An 18,209-nucleotide genomic window follows, 5' to 3' on the forward strand; every position below is an offset into this window, starting at 1 on the left:
ACACTTTCATATGTCAACATCTGTGATTACTTCATGAATTAAAAAAAATTCTGGCAGTATCAAGTGCAATAATATTGCATTCTGTAGTAAAAATATTGTATTTGGTAGATTAACCTAAATTTCACTAATCCTACATTAATCCCACTTTTTTTTATTCTCCCCATGTCCCTATGAACTTCCCCAGATTCTACTACTTACCTGAACACTAGAAGCAATTTTCAGTGTCTGATTAACCCACCAACCTACAGATCTTGTGATATGGGAGGAAACCCATGACAGAGAGAATATGCAAACTCCACAAAGCACCAGAGGTCAGGATTGGACCCTGGTTGCTGGAGCTGTGAAGTGACAGCTGTACTAGATTAGTCTTTGTACTTACCAGGTAAATCAGCCTTTTTTTGGCATGCTTTTAATATTATGCTTTTTATTTCCTCCACATTATGCTTTTATAATCACTAGATGCTGGAAATCACTGCAGATGTTAGTGGTAGCCTAACCTGTTTTTAGGGTCCCCTATTCAAGAGAGGATTGGAGGTGGTGGAGTTCAGGGAAGAAGGTGATAGAGGAGGCGGAAGGCAGAGATCTGAGCTTGGCAATAAAAAGAAAATGCTGAAAATATTCAGCAGGTAAAGCAGCACCTGTGGTAAGTTAATGTTTCAGGTCAGTGTTGTTTGCTTGAAGTATGACAATATGAAAATTGAATTTCATTAAATTTCTTTGTTACACAGCACAAATACAATTTTTTCTATTTATTGTACACTGCGTGCACACCACACAGTAATCTCTGATAAAAATGTTCTTGGCTCTTTCTCTTGACCACTTGTTATGGTTGTTTAGGCATCAAATAACATCTAATATCTTTTAAAGTAGATTACCTGAATTCCTCTTTTGGCCTTAGTAATGTTTGCTGATTAGTTGATCACCGAGAACAGTAGAGAAATTCCCAGTTGAGCATGATACTTTCCTCACCTAATATCTATATTAATTTCAAGCAAGGCCTCTGAATAGGAATGGAGAATTGGAATTCAGCTGTTTCTTATACTGACCATACAATTATGGCTGAATTTAACTATCAGCACAGGCTCTGAATTAAACAGAAACGTGTTTCTGAACTTAGTAATTCAAGCTTAGCTCATTTCCCATCAGGGAGTTATAGATCCAGCAACCTAATTTCTTAGTCATAATTCTTAAACCACTTCCTTTATTCCTCATCAGTAAGTTATTTCAGCCTTCTCTTTAATTACTAATCTGCTTTTCCTTGGGGGGGGCGAGAAATGAATGTTTAAGTACTTTGGATAGTATCTTTTAACTTGTATTTGGAATCTGGCCATTGCTGGCAAGACCCAAAATTTATTGCCCTTTCCTAATTGTCTGTGAGAACATGGTGATAAGGCAGCTCTTGAATTGCTGCTGTTTCTTCTGATTTCCCCATACTGGTGTTATGCAGGGAATCCCAGGATTTAGACCCAGTGATAATGAACCAATGGAGATTTCCAAGCCATGGTTATGTATGATGTGGGGTGAGGGGGAGTTGAAGAGCCTACAGTTAGCAATGTCATCATGCATTTGCTGCACTTTAACTTCTTGGTGGTAGTGGATGTGGGCTTAGGAGATGTTAGAGTAACCTAGATGTATAATAGCAGTATATTTTATAGCTGGTACAGTGTCCTGATGGTGGAGGCAATGAATGCTTATAGTGATGGGTTGGGTGCAATTCTAGCAGGCTGCATTGCCTGGATGGTGTTAAGCTTCTTGAGTGCTGTTGGAGCTGCTCTCATGCAGGCAAGTGGAGAGTGTTCTAACGTGCTTTTCACTTGAGTTTGTGGATGGTGAAAAGTTCTGGGGTATCAGTAGGTGAGTTGCCAGCTGCAAGATACCCAGCCTTTATATATGGGTTTGTAGGTACAATACTTGCATGCCTAATCCAGTTGAGTTTCTGATCCATGGTGACCATCAGAATTTTGATACTGAAGGACTCAGTAATGCCATTGAATGTCAAGAGTAGGATGTCGGATTTGCTGATTGGTCAATATAAAAAAATCAAAAGTATGTATCTAAGTTTGTATAAATCATTGGTTAAGCTACATTTAGGATTTTCCGTCCATTTTTGCCCACTGATAAAGATGTTTTCAAAAATTTTGAATTCTGGGGAGGGTACAGTAGTGTAAGCCATGGCTTTATTTATAAAAAGAAAGACTGGGGTCTGCATTAAACTGGAATCTTTCAACTTTTTGCAAAGAGTTACTCAAAAATATTGAATGATTTTGATAAAGTAAGTAGAGGGAAACAATTTCTATTTTCATTGACCAGATGATACAATTTTTAGATACAGATTAGAGGATTTTTAAGGCTTGGAATGACAAGTCAGAATCAGTAGTTAAAGGAGAATAGCCTTCAAAAGTGAAGTGAATAAAGACTCAGTGGATAGCTCTTTCAAAAACTGATTTAAATGTAATGGAAGAACAGGCCTCTTCCAGTCTTTAAAATTATTTTGCAAAGGAAATCTGTCAGTGACTTCTAATTTTTACATTGATTTGTCCTGTTTTTGTGAAAGGGAAACACTAATTCACTTATATCGGAACAACTTTTTACCCAGATTAAAAAGTGTTGGTCACTGCACTTTGATTTAATGAATGGAGAAATGTTTAATCCCTTTGGGCTAGATTGAGATACAAATTTCATTCCCATTTTACATTCAGCCTTCTCCCACTTCCTTGCACCTGCACCAATCACCTCCACTTTAACGTATCTCCTGCTGTTGCCATACACAACTCTAATTGGCTATGAAAACATGCACATACTGCATACTTTTCAGCTGAGTGAGTGAACACGTGGCATCGCTCTGTGCATTCTCACGGGAAACATTGGTTACTTATCCTCAGTTCATTTTGAGGCGTCCATTATAGTGTGGGTTTCTGTTGCCACTAGAACAAACTAAGGCAGGCAGTTTCTATTTCCAGCTGAAGGTGATAAGGGACAGATGGCATATACTGAGTGGTTAATGTTGGCTGCCTGTTTTAAATTTAAAAAAGTGTATTTTTGGAATCTGAATGGGATTGGATACAAGGATAATTAAAAAGATAATCTGAGTCGTGTGATAACCAGTTTACTTTTTGTTGGCATTCATTGGAGTTGGCTTCTTTGACAGGTTTTAGGGGAGCTATGTGTATTGCTGTGTATATCTAATGTGCAGATGAAACTGACCATGGCTAGAAATGATGTTTTCATTGTGACTTCTGATTCTTGGCAGCTGTTTTTCTATGTATTGTATCATTGTCAAGCTGTCCTATGTGAATACAGCTTGAGTCCTTTCATTTGGAATGCTGCAACTTAAATTATGCATATTGCACTCTTCTGTCTGAGCAAAATCAGTTTATAATTGCTAGCATCTTTGCAGACAGCCTGCCTTAATAGTGTTAATCAGCAAAGATGTTGAAATTAAGTCTAATGTCTGGGGTTGCATTCATTTGATTGAAATGAATGTTAGCGAGTGATGTTGATGTATTTGTATAATTGCATGTGTCCAATTCCATTAGTTCTCAAAAGGGCAATAGGTAAGTCAATTAAAACCAAGTATCTCCTGGATAACCTGGAAGAGAGAATGAAATACAACAAGAAAAAATGGTGCATGTATCATGTATCAGGCTAATAACAAGTGAGAAGCTGGCTAATTATAGAAAGTTCAGATGGGATATTACAAGGGAAGGGACAAAGAATATGGAAAAAACACTGGCAGCAAACAAAGATAATTTTTGGATTCCCTCTTATTTATGTAAACATAGTAACAAAAAAAAGAGTGGGACTGATCAGGAACTAAAAAAGACTATTTAGGGAGGCAGAGAGAATGACTGAGGAACAGTTAGCATGACGCTATTACAGTGCCAGTGATCGGGGTTCATTTCTCGTCGCCGTCTGTAAGGAGTTTGTATGTTCTCTCCATGTCTGCTTGGGTTTCCTCTGGGTGCTCCAGTTTCCTCCCATGTTCCAAAGACGTACGTGTAGGTTAACGTGGGTTTAAATGGGGGGCGCGGATTTGTTGGGCCAGAAGGGCCTGTTACTGTGCTGTATAAATAAAGTTTTGAAAAAGTTTAAAACTTAATGGTTGCTTTACATTGTGATCTTTTACCAAAGGAATGGTGCTTTTGTAGTTGAGAACTGGATAGGCTAAAAATTAATAGAGCAAGTACCAGAAAGGCCACAAAAGAGACTGCAGATGCTGGAATCTAGAGCAAAAGAACAAACTGCTGGAAGAATTCAGCAGGTCATCCAGCATCTGTGGAGGGAAATGGACAGTCAATGGTCAAGACCCTTCATCTGGACCAGGTGAAGGGTCTCAACCGGAAATGTCAACTGTCCATTTCCCTCCACAGATGTTGCTCAACCTGCTGAGTTCCTCCAACAGTTTGTTTATTACTGGAAAAGCCAGCTGTACTCAGTGGATGAATCACCCTAATTCGGATAGGATATGTTGCTGAGGGAAGCAAGGATAGAAATTACTTAAGTTTTGGCCTGTATCATCCAGGCATCAAGTGGTAGGTTTTTGAGAACTGAAGAATCGAAAATATTGCACCTTTGTTCCAAGTGTGTTGGGAAGAACCCAGCCAGTCAATTTAACCTCATTGCTGGTGAAACTTCAAGGCATAATCAAGGACATAATGAACAGTTACTCAGAGAAACATGGATCAATTAGGGAAAGGCAACGTAGATTTTTTTTCAGGGCAAATTGTGTTGAATAAACTTAATTAAGTCCACTGATGAAGTAACAAACGGTTGATGTGAATATATGATCTCCAGTGCTGTCTGTCTGGAGTTTGCACATTCTCCTTATGATTGTGTGGGTTTCCTCCAGATGCTCTGGTTTCCTCCCAGATCCCAAAGGTGTGTGGGTTTGTAGGTTAATTGGCTACTGTAAATTGCCTCTAGTGTGTAGGTAAATGGTAGAATCGGGGGGAGTTGATGGGCATCTGGGTAGAATAAACTGTGATTAGTGTAGGACTAATGTAAATGGTCAGTGCGGACTGACTGGCTGAAACAGCCTGTTTCTCTCTGTATGACTCTAAGGCTTAGGCCCATGGAATAAAAAGATGACTAGCAGAATGAATAGTTATTTACATACTGTAGGAATGTGTACAGTGCTGTTCCCTAGTGCTGTCAGAACCAGGAGCCCTATATATACATATAATGATGTGGACCTGGGTGTACTAAGCACAATTTCTAAATCTGCAGTTAACACAAAATTTGAAACTAGTGAATGGTGAGGGGCATGGTAATAGACTGAGATAGGTGGACATGTGGCGAATTAAATTTAATACAAGAAAATCTGAAATGTTGCATTTTGGCAGGAAGAGTGAAGCGAGGCAATGTATAAACTGGAGGGCACAATTCTAGAAGGGTACAGGATCAGAGAGATCTGGGAATATACATGCATGGAGGAGTGGCAAGATTACAGGAAACAGTAGTCATAAATGGATTTTATTTCTGGTTGGCAAGATCTCCTCAGTGATGTGCCACAACAATTGATGCTGGTACTCTTTTTCTTTTATATATAACTTCTGTAAATGATTTGGATAAAGGAACTGAAGGTAAGTTTGCTAAATTTACCGATGACACAGAGGTAAAGGACACAAGAAAAATGCAAATGAATTTAGATGGGTTAATTGAGTGAAAATGTGGGAAAAATGTAATTATCTTTTTGGCAGGAAAATGAAAAATGAAGCATATTATCTAAATGGTGAGAGATTACAGAGCTCTGATATATAGAGGGATCTGGAGGTCCAAGTGCATGATTTGCAAAAAGCAATAATGCAGGTATAGCAAGTAGTCAAGGCTAATAGAATGTTATTGTTTATTGCTTGGGGAATTGGAGATTATTATTCATTTATGTAAGATTTTGGTGAGACCCCATCTGGAGTGTTGTGTATAGTGTTGTTATTTAAGGAAGGGTGTTAATGTATTGAAGTAGTTCAGAAGGAGGTATACTCGTGTAATACTTGGAATGGACATTTGTCTCATGAGGGGAAAAAATGGGCAGGCTGAGCTTGTGCCTATTGGGAGTTTTGAAACGAGAGATGACTAGATTGAAGCACAAGATCCTAAGGGATCTTGATAACAAATGTACAGTGGATGTTTCCTCTTTTGGGAGAATCTAGAATTTGGGGTCTCTGCTTAATATTGAGAGGTCACCCACTTAAGACACAGATGTGATTTTTGTTTTCCTGAAAGATCTCTCTTTCTCAGTAACGGGACCAGAGTCTTTTAAGACACAGATAGATAGATTCTTGATAAACAATGGATTGAAAGGTTACTACTTGTAGATGGGAACATGATTACAATCAGATCAGCTAAGATTTAATTAAAAAAAAGGCTCGAGGTCTCAAGTGCCCTACGCAGGCTTCTAATCCGTGTGTTTATAAATTATTGAAAGTGGCATGGCAGATTGAGAAAGTTTTTTTTAAAAAAGCTTATGGAATCCTGAGCTTTATAAATAGAGGGAAAGAGTTCAAGAACAACAGAATTTATATAATAGTAAATTGGTTTATTACTGTGACATGTACTGAGGTACAGTGAAAAACTGTTTTGCAAGGGAAAAGCAATAACAATGCAGAATAAAGTGTTACAGTTACAGAGAGTGTAGGCAGACAGTAAGGTGCAAGGCCATGACAAGTAGATTGTGAGGTCAAGAGTCCATCTTATCGTCTAAAGGGACTGTTTAATAGTCGTACAACAGTGGAATAGAGCATAATAGTGTTTCGTGTGCAGCAGAAGGATTGTGTGCAATACTAGCCACTATATTTTAAGGAAAAGTACTTAAATGGTGCAGAAAAATTATTAGAATGATTCCGGGGATAAGGGACTCTAGTTGTGTGGATAAGCTGGAGAAACTTGCATTATTCTCCTTGGAACAGAGAAGGTTGCTTGGAGATCTGAAAGAAGAGTTTAAAATTGTGAATGTTCTAGACAGATTAAATAAAGACAAACTGTTCTCCTTGGTGAGAAGGTCAGCAACCAGAGGACATAAAACAAAGGCAATAGAAAAGTGATAAAGATTTTTTTAAACAGGTTTGTCTTTAGGATCTGGAATGCAGTACAATAGCTATTGGTGTGGGAAATGGTGGCAGGTTCAATTATGGCATGCAGAAAGGGACTTGAAATGGGGGAAAAAATTTCAGGGCTATGAGGAGAGAGTTGGGGCTTGGGGTGAATTGAATATTTCTGAGAGCTGGCAAGAACTAGATGTCTTGGAGCACATAAATGTAGATAAATCCCCAAGGCATGATGAGATGCTATGGGAGGCAAGGGAGGAAATTGCTGGGTCCTGATGGAGATTTTTGCATTTTCATTTGCTACAAATGAGGTGCCAGATGACAAGAGGATGGCAAATGTTGTTCCTTTGTTCAAGAAGGGCAGCAGGGATAAGCCAGGTAAATGAGTCTTGTATCAGTGCTGGGAAAACTATGGAAAATAATTCGTAGGTCTTATCAATCCCTGTTTTTCCAAGTGTAGCTAGGGGATAGTCACCATGGCTTTGTTTATGGGATATCCTTTCTACTAATATAATATTTTTTGAGGAGGTAACTAAGGATATTGATGAGGGATGTGTGGAGGCTGATATTTAAGAAGCTTGTAGACAAGCACTTGAATCACCAAGGCATAGAAGGCTATGGACCTAATGTGGGTAAATGGGACTAGTATAGATGAATACGATGATCAGCATGGACGTGGTGAGCTAAAGAGCCTATTTCTGCACCGTACAACTCTGATTCTGAAATGTCGACTGTCCATTTCCCTCCATAGGTGCTGCCTGACCCGCTGAGTTCCTCCAGCGCTTTGTGTGTTACTCCATATTCCATCATCTGCAGTCTCGCTCTCGGATTCTATGACTCAGCGGATTAAATGGCCCTTCTCCATGCTGTACATTTCTGTGATTGTTCAATTAACCAAAAATTTACTTAAGCAATTTCCATTATTACCCTGACTGTTACTGACACAGGATCATGTACATTATTCCTTTCTACAGCTGATAGTATTAAATGATTTGGTACATTAGGGATAGAATGGTCATGTGCTTGTGTTGAAGAATTTCTGAAGGTTGGGGGGAAAAATCAGCAAAAGGAAAAAACTGAATCTTGAAAATATGTGTGGAGGCGTGGGTGGGGTTGGTTAGTAACAAACAGTAGTCAGCATGGGTGGGAAAGAATCTAAAGAATGTGGCACTTAGTTGAATCTAACCTTTCATTCTGGCAGGCAGTTTTTATTTCTGCAGGATGTATTTAGTGACCTGGGAATAAAACTTACTGAGAAAAGAAGTAAACCCCAAATCAATTGTAAATGTGACCATAAATATGTTTCAAAAAATATTGATCTTGCAGACTACCATTTGTTTATAATTTGAAAAAGTGATTTGGAACTGTTAGACTCTGCTCTGGGTTGATTCCCAGTTGAGTGTTCTTGATTATGTACTCTCATTAAAAGTCGGCAGGTCAGGCAGCATCTGTGGAAAGAGAAACCTTTTCCAATTTAGTGTACTAGATTTGGTGTTCACAATATCGTCCCCTATACATTGGAGAAATCAATGAAGATTGGATGATGGCTTTGCAGAGCGCCTGCACTCAGTTGACAAGAGTGACCCCGAGCTTTCAGTTGCCTGCCACTTCAATTCATGATTCCACTCCCACTCTGATCTCCATCTTTAGCCTCTGAACAGTTACAACAAGGTCTAACAACACCACATCTTTTGTCTGGGCATGTTGTAGCCTGCAATTCTCCAGCTTTAGGTAACTTGCTCTTTCTGTTTGTATTCATTTTTGCCTGCCTTCCCCTTTTCCCCTCTTTCTGGGCATGTCCCAATAAGCCAGACTGTTCAACATTGCATAGACTTTACAAAGCTAGCAACACATTACACAGACAAAGGAGCTTAATTGTCGCATTAATTCACCCTATCAAAGAAATCACCCAAACAGAGAAATTCCCCTTGTTCCATGCATTGCCCTCCCCCACCACCTTTACTCACTAGACTAACTTGTTTCTCTCTCTGTTTTGATAAAGGGTCCCAGATCTGAAACATTAACTCTGTATCTTTCCACAAATGCTGTCTGGCCTGCTGAGTGTTCCCAGTTTTTTGTTTTAATTTCACATTTTCAGCATGTGCAGTTGTTTCGATTCTTATGTATTCTTATTTCCTATTATGACAGAAGGTTCAAAAAAAGTAATGAGAAAGGTAGAGCTGTAATTTTACAATGCTTAAAATGTGAAATTTTTGTGACTATTCCTGAAAAATCTTTGGAACAATTCTCATGCAGTTGAATAGTCCAGAGCATTTGACAAAGTAAGGAAAATATTGTGAAAATCAAACATCTATCAATGCTAGAAATCTGAAATTAAAACAGAAAATGCTAGACGCACAGCAGTTTAATGAGTGTCAATTAAAGAGAAATAGTTAACGTTTAATGTTGCAGACACTTTCTTCAGAACTGAGGAAGAGAGAACAATGGACAGAAGTGGGATGGCTAGGACAAGGGGAATATCTGTGACTGGGGGAGGCCAGTGTTGCTGGACATCTATCCAATGGGTTATTGGGGGGGGATGGGGTTGCAGTTAGAGAAAGAGGAAAAAATGAACAAAAGATATGGAATGCAGGGACTTGGAGAACGCACATGAAGGAATGTAAAAAGTGCAAAATGCAGGGCCACAGGCTATCCCAGGCTGTGCTAATGCAGAAGGAAAATCTGACCCAATCTCACAGATCTGACCCAATATAACAGTATGACTTGCAGTAAATGACCAGTTCTGATCCAGACAGAGAAGACGAGAATTTGATATTGAGTCTGGAAGGCTGCGATGTGCCCAGAAGGAAGATGAGGTGTTGTTCCTCAAGCTTCTGTTGTGTTTTGTCATCATCATGCAGGTGGCCACAGACAGACTATTTAGAGTGGGACTGGGATGGCAATTTGAAGTGGCAGTGAACAGAGAGCCCAGGGTGACCCCTGTGGACTGAATACAGATGTCATCGTCATCACAAAATCTCATCATCAGAGCAAATACAGTAGAGTGTGGGAGAATAAATAGAGTCCTTGTGGCAGACAAGGTGGGAGGAATTACAAGTCACTGTTACTAAAGAAGAAGGTGCTTGGGAAGCTGAAAGGTCTGAAGGTGGATGTCAACTGGACCGGATGGACTACACCCAGGATTCTGAAAGAGGTAGCTGAAGAGATTGTGGAGCTATTAGTAGTGATCTTTCAAGAATCACTAGATTCAAGAACAGTTCTGGAGGACTGGAAAATCACAAATGTTACTCCACTCTTTAAGAAAGGAGGGAGGCAAAAGACAGGAAATTATAGGCTAGTTAGCCTGACTTCAGTGCTTGGTAAGATGTTAGAGTCCATAATTAAGGATGAGGTTTTGGGCTGCTTGGGAGCACATGATACAATATGCTGAAGTCAGCATGGTTTCGTTTACTAAATCTTGCATGATAAATCTGTTGGAATTCTTTGAGGAAGTAACAGGCAGGCTAGACAAAGGAGAGTCGGTGGATGTTGTTTACTTGGATTTTTGGAAGGCCTCTGACAAGGTGCCGCACATGAGACTGCTAAACAAGATAGGAGCCCCTGGTATTACAGGAAAGGTACTAGCATGGATAGAAGATTGGCTGACTGGCAGAACGCAGAGAGTGGGAATAAAGAGGGCCTTTTCTGGTTGGCTGCCAGTGACTTGTGGCATTCCGCAGGCGTCGGTGTTGGGTCCGCTGCTTTTCAAGTTATATGTTAATGATCTGGATGAGGGAATTTATGGCTTTGTGGCCAAGTTTACGGATGATACAAAGATAGGTGGAGGGGCAGGTAGTGTTGACGAAGCAGGGAGTCTGCAGAAAGACTTGGACAGGTTAGGAGGATGGACAAAGTAGTGGCAGATGGAATACAGTGTAGGGAAGTGTACGGTCATGTACTTTGGTAGAAGGAATAAAGGTGTAGACTATTTTCTAATTGGGGAGCAAATTCAGAAATCGGAGGTGCAAAGGGATTTGGGAGTCCTTGTGCAGGATTCCCTGAAGGGTAACTTGCAGGTTGAGTTGGTAGTACAGAAAGCAAATGCAATGTTAACATTCATTTCAAGAGGACTAGAATATAAAAGCAAGGATGTAATGCTGAGGCTTTATAAGGCATTGGTCAGACCACATTTGGAGTATTGTGAGCAGTTTTGGGCCCCATATCTAAGGAAGGATATGCTGGCATTGGAGAGGGTCCAGAAGACGTTTACAAGAATGATCCTGAGAATGAAAGGGTTAACACAGCATTTGATTGCTCTGGGTCTGTATTTGGTGGAGTTTAGAAGGCTGAGGGGAGATCTCATTGAAATCTACTGAATATTGAAAGACCTGGATAGAGTGGACGTGGAGAGGATGTTTCCAGTAGTGGGACAGTCTAGGACCAGAGGGCACAGCCTCAGAATAGAAGGACGTTCCTTTAGAACCGAGATGAGGAGGAATTTCTTTAGCCAGAGGGTAGTGAGTCTGTGGAATTCACTGCCACAGACAGCTGTGGATGTCGTCATTGGGTATACTTAAAGCAGAGCTTGATAGGTTCTTGATTAGTAAAGGCATTAAAGTTTACAGGGAGAAGGCAGGAGAATGGGGTTGAGAAGAAAAAATAAATCAGCCATGATCGAATGGTGGAGCAGACTCGATGGGCCGAATGGCTTAATTCTGCTCCTATGTCTTATGGTCTTATGGAATTATAGTTGAGATAGTTGTAAAAGTCTGTGGTCTTGTAATGGATGTCTGTCATTATCACACAGATTCAGAAAGGGAAGAGTCTGAGATGGGCCTTGTAGAGGTGAGAGCAGGGTGGAAATTATCAGCAGAAGTGGTGAAATTTTCAAGAAATCTTTTGAAGATAGTACCAGCAGCTGGTAGTAATTTTGGGAGCATGGCTCACTGCTGATAATTTAGAGCAAGCTGAATGATTGGTAACTGGATATTCATGAATGTAATATATCTGAATATTGATGCATACATAGAAAGATGCGGCTGCAGATTTAGCAGCCGTTAAACATTTAACTGGGCCCTATGTTTCAAAGTTAACTGGGTATGTGTTTGGATAATGTGATGTTAAGGAGCTGACAGAGCACTACGTGGAAAAAGTGACTAGAAGCTGGCAAGTCACTTGGGAGATGTTATGTTTAATGTAAGAATTGTTAGTATTTGGAAAATCTGTTTTGTTTTTGGATTTTGCATCTAGTTTTAACATTAAACCTCCTCTAAAGTTGATGAAATATAGATGAAGAGCAATGCCCCTTTTACTTTCAATGACTTACCTTAAGCTCGGCATCAAGATTTTCGTTTTTCCTTTCTAGAAATGTGGGATTGATGGCCAAACCTGTATTTATTGCCCATGATGTGGTGGGGAGCCAAATTCTTGAACTGTTGCTGTTATTATGGTGAAGATGGTCCCCAGCACGGTTGGTTGGGATGTTCCAGGATTTCGATGTTGAAGGTTAGCAACCTACTGACAGGTTGGGATGCTGTATGACTTGCATTGGGAGCCTGCAGATGGGTAGTGTTTCCATATATTAGCTGTCCTTCTCACTGGTAGAGTTTCAAAGTTTGTGGGGTACTATCAAAGTAATATAGTGAATATTTCATAGCTAGTAAACCCTCCAGGCTATTTGCATTAGTGCTGAAGAGAATAAATATTTCAGGTGGTGGATGAGGTGCTATGGTATTGTCTTGCATGGTATTTGGTTTTGATTGTTGTTGGAGCTGTATTCATGCAGGGATGTGTGAAAAGCAGGTGAATGGAGATTAGGTGAAAAACTTAGAAGCTGACAAGTGCAGGAGATGAAATGCCCTCTTCCAGTGCTCAAAATTAATTTGTGGAGGAAATGTGTCAGTGGCTTCTAATTTTTTTTTACTTTGAATTGTCATGTCATTTTTATATAAAAGAGAAACATTTATTCATTTGTATTGGTACAAGTTTTTAGTTGGATGAAAAGACAGTGTTGGCTGCTGAGCTATACAGTTGTGTAAAAATGTTCTCTTTGGCCTGTACTGTGATTCAAGTTTCCCACTTCCAAGTTCCTGCACCACTTCGCCCTACCCTGCCCATAACGTGGCCTCAGTTGTTGCCCTACAGTGCTTTAATTGGCTACAGGGATTTGTATAAACTGAAATAAAAACAGTAAGCGCTAGAAATGTTTCAGGTCAAACATCCTTCAGAAGTGATAAAAGGTCTCTGTTTCTTCTTCCACACATACTGCCTGATCTGCTGAGTGTTTCCAGTATCAGCAGTTTTTGATTTTCAAATTTTGTACTAATGGAGGACGATTCAACAGGGTATTGCAACACTTGATGCCAGTCCATACATCTTTATGGCATGAGAAAAAAATACCCTTTTTTGAGGCATACATTATGGTTTGCTTTTCTAATGCCTTGGAACAAGTTGGGACAGACGACATGTGTTTAATGCTGGCTGACAGTATTAAACAAATTTTTGTTTTGTTTTCAGAATGTGGGTGGATATGGATCTCAGAAAAATACATAATCTGACGTTGTGTGCCGTCCTGGTCACTGAGCTGAAGGAAGGATGTCATTAAGCTGGAGAGGGTGCAGAAAAGATTCACAAGGGACTGGAGGGCTTCAGTTAAGGAGAGGCTGGATAGGCTGTGGCATAGGAAGCTGAGGGTGACCTTATAGATGTGTATAACATTGTGAGGGACATGGATAAGGTTAACGGTCACAGTCTTTCTTCCAGGGTAGGGAAGTCTAAAGCTAGAGGGCATAAATTTAAGGCGAGAGGGGGGAAAAGTTTAGAGAGTATGTCAGGGGCAACTTTTTCACATGGAGGGTGGTGGACAGGTGGGACAAGCTGCCAGAGGAAGTCGTAGAGCAGGGTACAATTATAAGATTTAGAAGTCATTTAGTCAGCTACTTTGATGATAAAGGTTTATTGGGTTATGAGCCAAATGCAGGCAAATGGAACAAGCTCTGGTAGGCAACATGGTTGGCATGGAGGAGTTGAGCCGAAGGGCCTGTTTCCGTTCTGCATAATTCTATGACTCTGTGACATCCAGATTGGTTTGTCAATGTTCATTTAGCATTGGCTCCTTTGATAGGATTTATCAGAGCCATAAGTATTCCCTTTGTGTGTATGCAGTGTGATGATGAAACTGACCATGGCAATAAATGGTGTTTTTATTGTCACTTCAGCTTTTTGGCAGTTCTTTTGCAATGTATTGAGGGGTTGCCAACTATCCTGTTCGAATAAAGCTCAATTCCTTTTGTTTGGGCTCTCCAATTTGAATTATGCATAATGTCCTGCTTTGACAAAGTGACATTAGTTAATAATTGGCAGTACGTAACAGAAAGTCTGCCGAATCAGTGATATTCAGGAAAAACAATCAAGTTATTTGCAACATCAGGGTTACATTCATTCATTGCAACTGAACTGTATAATTCTAATTGTGTAATGTTAGTTCCCTTGCAGGACGGAGGTAATGTAATTAAGCCCAAAGTGCTCTAGATGATCAAAGAAAGAGTAAAATAAAGCAAAAAAAGGTACATCTGATGGATATCAGATTGAATTTTTGGTCACTGGTGTTCCCCAGATTGTTGATGCTGAGGGATTTGGCAGCGGTAATACCATCAAATATCTTGTTTCACTCTTGTTTTATTTGGTTTACATTTGGGTCTTTCTAACTCTCTCAAATCACAGTGGGAACAGAATCTTTAAATCTTTGAATATTTTTGAGGCAGGGGTACATGATGCTTGATAATCAAGGGAGAAAGGTTACCACAGGAATGCAAAATTGAGGTTGCAATGTGGATCAGTTGTAATCTAATTAAATGGTGGAGCAGGTTTGAGGGACTAAGTGGCCTACTTCTAATTTTTATGTTTGTAATCCCCCCCCCACCTTTATATTGCCAAATCTGAGTGCTCCATCCTGCTGCTGAGACAGGAGAGGCCTAGGGATTATGATGGCATCAGGCTTATTGTCCAACGTGTCTGAGTATATCAGGATGTTGCTTAATTCATCTATGGGACAACTCTGTTTACACATCAATCCACAGATGTTCATGAGAATTATTTTGCAAAGTTGATTGGGCTAAGCATGTCTTTGAAGTATCTCTCCAGTGATGAGGTTGATGCTGAAGATCCACATTGATTTATTCTTACTCTGTGGCACCATACAAATAGAAAAGTAACAATTTACTATGGTTGTAAATAATTAGCAAAATTCTCAACACTAATTTTTGCATCACATTTGTTTTCTATGCTTTACCTGCCATTGAGTCATTTTGGAGGGCAGTTAATATTGCTTAAGTTCCTAGTTGCTGTGGATCTTGCATAGACCAGACCAGGTAAGGACATGTTTCCTCCCCTGAAGAACATTAGTAAACCAGCTGGGATGTTACAACACCTCAGGTTTCATGACCATGGTTACTGTGTTTTAATTTTAACTTCTTAATATGTCTCTAGATTGTTGGGCTGGGCTTCCAGATTACTAGAGACACGAGACTGCAAATGCTGGAATCTGGAGCAACAAACAAGGTGCTGGAGGAACTGTGGGTCAGGCAGTATCTGTGGAAGGAAATGGAGTCAACTAGTCCTTGTTAAAATACAAGTCCAAGATAAATTTTGTTACGTCAGAATGGCACTTCTGTTATGTTCTGTCATGTCTTTAGTCTCTTGTTAACACAAATTATGTTCTGTGGGCTTGATGCACCAAGGATTTGGTTAAAAGTGTCTTGTATTCATTTTGCTGTCAGTCCTAACCACCTGAAATAAGAGGCCAACTGTCTGTACTGAGCCCCCACACAAGGTTTTAACCAGTTGAGCAATGCCAATAAAGCTATTTTTATTGTATCTGCTGTGAAGGTTTCCTGACAGGAAATTAATGTAGTGTTATCTTGAGTTTCTATATGCCTTCATTATATTTTTGTAAGTTAGTATCTATGAATATAATTACAAATTTAATTTTGAAATAGATTGCACAGGCTGTAATGGATTTCACAGTACTGGGGCATGATCTATAGAGCCCACCTTTCAAGGCTTAATTGTAGTACTCTCTGCTCTGGTTGAAGTCCTCCAAAAGAAATGGAAGAAGTTAGACAATAAGCAGTAAACCAAAGTGAGGGGAACATGAATTTTGATATCAATGTTCTTTTAAGTCAATTCAGTTGAACAATGGGAGTCAAAGGAGTTGGGCAAGGGTAGCAGTAGGTGTAGAGATGCAGATTAGCTAAGGCTTCTGGATGGGGAATGGTTACTGATTAAGCATTTGAAAAAATATTGTTAAGATTGATGATATAGACAAGTGGTTGCAGACATAATTCAAACAATGCAGCAAGGAAAGGATGTCTTTTGACTGAATATTGGCTTAAGTAAATGGAACATGTGATTGTGTATCATCTGGGTTATGAAAGATCCATATAGGTTGAGTCATAGCTAGGAAAACATTAATAGCAAGAGCTAAACAAATGTCTTCAGTGTTACCATTAGTGAATGCCGGAGTTGCAAGGCATCCACTATTTAATGTTGGCCAAATAATTAGTACATTAACAACTGGAGCAAACAATAAGGGCAAAGAGGAGGTGGGCAATGTTGTCACTTGCTTAGAGGCAAGCCCTTAGTTGGAGATGCTGCATGCATACAGAAATTAATTGTGAATTTCTTAATAATATTACTGAATGACAACACATCGCATATAAATAGAAAGACACCAGAGAGACTGGCCCATGTATGCTAAAGGTGGCTGTGAGATGATAGACAAAAAATTCTATGGATTTACTGAATTATACAGGAAAACTTAATAAAGTGAAACTGCAAGAAATAACTTGTAGAGGTTGTGGAGCAGACTTATTTGGACATGCCTTCCCTCTGTTGCCAGTGATGTTCTAATATGATGAAGGAGGAATTTCTTTGCAAGTCTGTTCAAAAATGAAAAATGATGGTCTTACATAGCTTTTTATCTCTCCTATAGAAGAGTGCCACCCATCCTTGCTGCTGCTCTGATGCATACTGCCATTACTCACATACAACAGCTGGATATCTCTGTCTTTAGAAACAAAAAGGAACCTGATCAGGATGAAGAAGAGCTTGTCTGTGGGTATTTGGATTTTTCTTTTATTGTAATTAAAATTTCAAATGTACGATAACTACTGATCATTTTGGCCAACCCATCAACAATATTGATTAGATACCATCTTTGGGATGATGACTGTTTAATGGGTATCACATTGTACCTGCAAAACAATTAAAACATCTTGAATAGTGATATAAATTGTGTAATCATACAGTTTAAGACCTTATAAAATAGATAATACAGGTAAAAGACATAGTTTGTGATTTTAGTTGTATTAGTTCTCTCCAAATTAAATCTTTGAAAGGTTTAAAATCAAAATGCTGAGCTTGTAACAGTAGAGGCAATTCTACTGTTTTTGAGGCTCTATCTTTGAATCAGAGGTTACCAACTCTATTTTGGTAGCAAGGGTGTCTGAAAAGGTAAAGCTGTAATAAAAAATCTGCCTGGTTACATAAAAACGCCTCTTAAGTCGCTATAAGTGCAAGCTGATAACTGCATTGGTAGGAATATGGCATCTGAGAAAAGGAAAACCAACAGGATAAACCATAGAATGACCTGAGGAGAGATCTCAGATTAAGAGAGGACAAGAGTTTTGGTAACTGAAGAAATGGGACTACACACCTACAAGAGCTAATAAGATGAATAGTAATTATCAGTTATCACTTTGTTAATGTGTAGCTCTAAACATGTGGGTAGGGTTGGTTTGTATCCACACATACAGCAACTTCCTGACATTCAAATGGCAGGCACGGTAGCATAGTGGTTAGCATGATGCTTTACAGCGCCAGCGACCCGGGTTCAAATCCAGCCACTGTCTATAAGGAGTTTGTACGTTCTCCCCATGTCTGTGTGGGTTTCCTCAGGGTGCTCCGGTTTCCTCCCACATTCCAAAGACATACAGGTTAGGAAGTTGTGGGCGTGCTATGTTGGCGCCGGAAGCATGGTGACACTTGCGGGCTGCCCCCCCAAATCCCTACGCAAAAGATGTATTTCACTGTGTGTTTCGATGTACATGTGACTAATAAAAGATCTTATCTTAAAATAACTTTCCTACTCATTTATTGGATACGGTGCATGAGTGTCACTGGCAAGGCTGGCATTTCTTTCCCATCCATAATAATCCCAGAGTAGCT

The 18,209-nt window shown here is 39.6% G+C and overlaps 1 protein-coding gene across 1 annotated transcript in view; it reads left to right on the forward strand.

Moving 5' to 3' along the window:
* ppm1f (protein phosphatase, Mg2+/Mn2+ dependent, 1F) overlaps nt 1-18,209 on the forward strand; it is a 53,457-nt gene that overhangs the window by 7,923 nt on the left and 27,325 nt on the right. Inside the window, exon 2 of the mRNA XM_052031853.1 lies at nt 16,975-17,096. Within this exon, the coding sequence (XP_051887813.1) occupies nt 16,975-17,096 (122 nt within the window). The remainder of the gene's footprint in view (nt 1-16,974; nt 17,097-18,209) is intronic.

This window comes from Pristis pectinata, chromosome 17 (genome assembly GCF_009764475.1).
Source record: "Pristis pectinata isolate sPriPec2 chromosome 17, sPriPec2.1.pri, whole genome shotgun sequence".
Lineage (NCBI taxonomy): Eukaryota > Metazoa > Chordata > Chondrichthyes > Rhinopristiformes > Pristidae > Pristis > Pristis pectinata.